Source organism: Pseudorasbora parva, chromosome 17 (assembly GCF_024679245.1).
Source record: "Pseudorasbora parva isolate DD20220531a chromosome 17, ASM2467924v1, whole genome shotgun sequence".
Lineage (NCBI taxonomy): Eukaryota > Metazoa > Chordata > Actinopteri > Cypriniformes > Gobionidae > Pseudorasbora > Pseudorasbora parva.
Window position 1 is genome coordinate 22,262,454 of NC_090188.1, and position 5,405 is coordinate 22,267,858.

General features: G+C 38.7%; 1 protein-coding gene across 2 annotated transcripts; it reads left to right on the plus strand.

Moving 5' to 3' along the window:
* rps24 (ribosomal protein S24) lies at nt 1-4,101 on the plus strand. Of its 2 annotated transcripts, none has more exons than XM_067421727.1 (5): nt 1-89; nt 722-787; nt 879-1,088; nt 2,876-2,989; nt 3,541-4,101. In XM_067421727.1, exons 1-5 carry the CDS (start codon nt 87-89, stop codon nt 3,544-3,546), a joined length of 399 nt encoding a protein of 132 aa, XP_067277828.1. In that variant the 5' UTR covers nt 1-86; the 3' UTR covers nt 3,547-4,101. The 2 variants fall into 2 exon arrangements, with proteins under 2 accessions (XP_067277828.1, XP_067277829.1); XM_067421728.1 differs by having other exon boundaries at nt 4,025-4,101.
* Nucleotides 4,102-5,405: the final 1,304 nt, after the last annotated feature.

Sequence of the window (5,405 nt, forward strand, 5' to 3'; positions counted from 1 at the left end):
ATATACTATCCAACCGCGCAGGCATAATCTCGGGCACCTACAGGTCCTTCTTCCTTTTCCTCGTCCCTGAGCGAGCCGACGCCAAGATGGTGAGTCGACTGTGCACAAATGATAAAGAAAATCTGACTAAATCTTCACCATCCAACGATGTTATAATGCCAGTGTGAGCGTAAAGCTCACTACGGATATATAATAAAAATGTACTGTTTCATTTAGAAGATATAATGTGTACAAACTTAGATTTTCGGTAGACCGTAAGCTGATGGTGTCTCAATTCTTACCATCGTGCTACTGTTACACAGTGGCTAGGAGCAATACAAGTTTTACAATGTAAACATACACGCGTAACCTAATATAAGATACATATCAGTTTGGACCCAGTATTTAGTATTGTAGCCCATCAAGCTAATGTAGCTAATGCGCTAACCATGGTTTCATGCTTATAAAATATGGTCTGCACTGCACAGGGTTAGTCTATATCTATCCATGACACCCTCTTTTCATTTGGAATATTACTAAGAAATACTTTTGAGTTTGTAATGGTGCATAATTGTCAAGTAACTGTTTAGAGTAAGAAATGGGGCTGTCATGTCTGCTCTTTGAGGAATGCTTTCCTGCATGTTTACCATCAAGTTAGCTCAATTCAGTTGCACCTCAGTATTTTAACTGAAGCTATCAGTTGTGTGTTAGATTTATATTTCTAACCTGTCTCTTTTTGCAGAATGACACTGTCACTGTCAGGACCAGAAAGTTTATGACAAACCGGCTGCTTCAGAGGAAGCAAATGGTAAATTGTTGGCAAATTTTGTATACTGGCGTACTATAAGTTAGGTTGGTTTTTTGGCATGTTTGCTCATGCTTTACTATTATTGTTTCAGGTTGTTGATGTCCTGCATCCAGGCAAAGCAACAGTCCCCAAGACAGAGATCAGGGAGAAGCTTGCAAAAATGTACAAAACCACCCCAGATGTGGTGTTCGTCTTTGGCTTCAAAACTCAGTTTGGTGGTGGCAAGACAACAGGGTTTGGCATGATCTACGACTCGTTGGACTACGCCAAGAAAAATGAGCCCAAATACAGGCTGCAAAGGGTACGCCATTTATTGATGCTTGTAGGGCTGCACGATCAATCGAATAACTGGAATCTTGGTGTTTTATTAAAACGTAATGGCTGCAATTTAACTAAAAATATGATCTGTATCTACATTTACTTACTTAAGCTTTTGGGAATACAACATGTGCCAGCCATCTTCTCAGACTTGCAGTGAGAAGCACTTCTTAACCCAGCTGTTTTCAACAGGGCTTTTTGTGCAAAATAATTGCTTGTTTGTTTGGAAATTAAGATGACCATACATATAATTTTGACTGTTGTACTGTTTATTTTTTACTTGATTTTTTTAAAAGGGTTAGTTCACCCAAAAATGTAAATTCTGTCATTAATTACTTCATGTCGTTCGACACCCGTAAGACCGCTGTTCATTTTAAAAATACGAATTAAGATTTTTTTGTTGTTGAAATCCGATGGCTCAGAAAGACCTCCATTGGCCACAATGTAATTTCCTCTCTCAAAACCCATAAAAGGCACTGGAGACGTCGTTACAAAGTCCATCTCACTACAGGGATTCTACAATTAATTCTATGAAGCCACAAGAACAGTTTTTGTGTGCACAAAAACCTAAATAATGACTTGTATAGTGATGGCCGATTTCAAAACACCGCTTTGAACCGTTGTGAATCAGTGGTTCAGATCACTAAAGTCATGTGAATTCAGTAGTTTGGCGGTTTGACACAAGATCCGAATCATGAATCGATACGCATACGATTCATTAAGCGCCGAACGGTAAACGAACCCGTAAAACATTCATATTAGTATTTACAAAAGTAACAGTTCTTTAGGTTTAATAGTAATTTTATAGTTCAATGTATAATCTAAAAAATCACTAAGACTTTTTTTTTCCTTAAATCATGCAGCCCTAGATGCTTGCTTGAAGTGGATAGTTTAATTTAGAGCATTGGCAACTTGAAGATCAAACATTTAACCCTTAAATGCATGACTGTTTCGCCAAACATTCTTACATATTCGGGTCGTTAGCGACCCGGATCTATATTTAACATGGATAGACTTCTACCTGTCGTGATATATAAAATTCCTGATGTTAGAGTAACACAGAAGAATAAAAGAAAAACTATTTTGTTACCTTTTGGAGTTTGGAAGGGTTCAGTGTGAGCAGATGTTTAATACCATCATCATCTGTCCTCGTCAGAGTTCGTTTATCAGTATATTCAGCATCTGCCCCATATTCGCGATCTCGAGCATATTCTCCAAACTCTTTTTCAACGTCTTCAGAATCAGTATTTTGATCACTGACAGCTTCTTGAGCACATCTGTCATCAAGAGACAGTGACACTAATATTTGATTGTGTTTAGTACTTCCTCCCTGCAGTAAATCACTTAGCCATTTCAAGTTTTGCAGATTATATTTATTATTGTTTCGTTTTCTGTCAGAGTAACTATGAGTGAAACGTCACTTCATCATTGCGTATCAGACATTGCCACCTTGTGGAATAAAGGTGAATTGTGCCCTATGTCATCATTATAGATTAATTCATCATTGTGCAAAAAAAAAAAAAACGTACAATCCTACACACCTCGGGTTGTTAGCGACCCTATACAATTTTGACAAAAAACTAGTGAAAAAAAAGGCATTCAATTATAATTCTATTTTTTTTTCTTGTTATATTGTTTAAAATGGATTGATTGAGGAATACTAAGAAGGTTGATGTCTAACTTTAAAAAAATAATGAGCAGGGTAGTGAATGACGTCGGTATGCATTTAAGGGTTAAGGCATGTATTGTAAAGCTGTCTGTTCTCCCCAGCATGGCCTTTATGAGAAGAAAAAGACATCTAGAAAACAGCGCAAGGAACGCAAGAACAGAATGAAGAAAGTCAGAGGCATCAAGAAAGCGTCTGTTGGTGCTGCTGGCAAGAAGGTATGGTTCCGTTTTGTTTTATCAGTTCCTGTTCCACTTTTTGTTTTGCTGCCCATCACAGTTGTTTTTGTCATCATTGTCTTGGTTAAATGTAACCTGTCATCTTTCCTCCTTTATCAAATGTACATCTGGACTTTAGAAGGTAAATACTTTCACAAGTAGACTAACTGCTGTGGAAGGAGAGTCTGGAGTGATCTAAAAAAAGTTATCTCCAAACATTTAGCTGCTATGTTAATAGCTAATGCTATTGATGTGGTTGGAAATAATTCTTATAATCAGCTGTTTAATCCCTCATGAGTAGTAAAAGTAGTGTGCTCACTAGTAGTGAAGTGCTGGACTGTGTAGTAATCTGTAGAACAACCTATATTACAATTGCTCTCTGAAAACGATTGGCAAATTCAATCGACAGACTGTTTTCTGGGGCGTAGTTCACATACCCAGCATGAAAGTCTGTATTTCAAAGAGCATTTCTAGACATTGATAGTGTTAGTTAAAAGTTCTCATTTTTGTCCAATCTTTTGCCCTTTTTTGCCTCCCCTGGATCTTTACAGAAGTAAAAGGCTTGAGGTTTCAGAAGGTAGCGTGGCAATCGGCATGGTGTGCTGATGTGATCCACTTTTACCAGTTACTTGGAAGTGCTCTGCATGTTCAGTCCTAATAGCTCACCCCACTTGCAGATATTTAAAGGATTCTGTGTTTCTAACTCAAATAAAAAGATTTTAAAATTTGTATAGGTACTTAAAATTGATGAGTCGCTACTAATTTGTGGCATGCTGTGTGTGGTTAGCATTCACTCATTTAAGGTAAACCAGTCCCTTGACTGCATGTCTGCAAGTGTGACCGTATCCCATGTACTCGATTATTCAGAAACAACCTGTCCCTCAGTTATACTCAACCTTGAAGTGTGTGTTTGTCATTGATCAATGCGATATTTAGGGATATTGTGTAGGTAGTTTTTGTAATAGTTTCATGTAGTTTAAAACTGTTGGAATGTTGTATAAATCTCACTGTAATGTCTTTTCTTTAATTTTACAGTAAGACGTCCAGGAAAGACCATCGGCCTGAAAATGTTCTTGTACATTGTCAACAAATAAATTCTTTAAAAAAAGTGATTCCTGATGTCTTTGAGTGCTTAATCAGAAATGCAGGATTTCCATGTTCTGCTTGAAGGTTAAATATCAAAGGACTCCTATTAATGTAGATATAAAATATAATATCTAAGCCTGGAGGGATTTTGTTACTTTACAACGGCAAGCTATATGCAAAGTGAATCTAACAACAATTCTGTAGCATCACCTGCTACCTTCAGCTCAATTTCACTCTTGACTGCCTTCCTATTTTGGACCATAAAAAGATGGTTTGACTTGATATTTTGGTTCTGATGCTTGTAGCTTTTAGCTCTTGGAGTTCAAGGGACTTTTATTGATAATCCACTGTATTTGGCGAAATACAAAGGAATGAAATGTACCTCAAAAGAGACCACTGTGCTACTTTAAATGTATGAACAAACAAATTATATGCAGCCTATATAAATCTACATAGACCCACAAGGGGATGGTGTTGAAATGTTTCTGCTTTGATGGGAGTCTGGCAGATTAGACTATGGTACTGTACTGTCTTCCTAATGATAGGAGTCTGGAATGGGTGGGTGGGGTCCTTCACCAATGCTGGTGGCTTTGCTGGAGCATCGAATAAGGAATATGTCCAGCTGTTCACTGTCCACTGTAGGGTCTTGTGGTCTGCACCATTGCAGTTCCCATACCAAACAGTAATGAAGCTGGCCAGCCCCCTCTCATTGGTGCCCCTGATGAAAGTGGTGAGGATGGGTGGAGGGAGACTTGTTCTTTTCAGGCGGCGCAGGAAGTGGATTTGCTGCTGAGCCGCCTAGGAGATTGATGTAGAATTGGTGGTCAGGGTGAGAGATTTCTTTGATATGCATCACGGTCACCTGGGAATTAACTGCTGATTACTCTGCACATTCAAGCTGTCAACGAAGGGTGGTTAAGAGTTTTCAAGTCCATCACAACCTCCACATTGAGGGACAGCAAGGTTGTTTACACCACAGCATTCAACTAGCTTTGCCACATCCTCTGTAGGGTTTAATTGTTGCTGATGAGGCCTATCCTAGTTGGATCTGAACTTGGCTGTGCAGTCGTTAAGTCTTCAGTGTGAAGAGCAGTGGGCTGAGCACAAAGCCTTGTGGGGCACCTGTGCTCAGTGTAGTAGTACTAGTGGTGTTGCAGCTGACACAGACTTAAAAAGCCCAGGATCCAGTTACTGGGGCAGGTGTTGTGGCCCAGCAACTTTAGCTTTTTGTTGAGATAATGTAGGATTATTGTGTTGAATGCTAAATTAAAATTGATGAACAGCATTCTAATAATTTTTCTGCTCCAGCCTATGGTGATTATATTGGTGA

Coding starts and splice junctions, on each gene's coding strand:
- rps24 (XM_067421727.1), top strand. Junction 788..878: donor TGCTTCAGAGGAAGCAAATG/GTAAATTGTTGG, acceptor TTATTGTTTCAG/GTTGTTGATGTCCTGCATCC. Junction 1,089..2,875: donor CCAAATACAGGCTGCAAAGG/GTACGCCATTTA, acceptor TGTTCTCCCCAG/CATGGCCTTTATGAGAAGAA.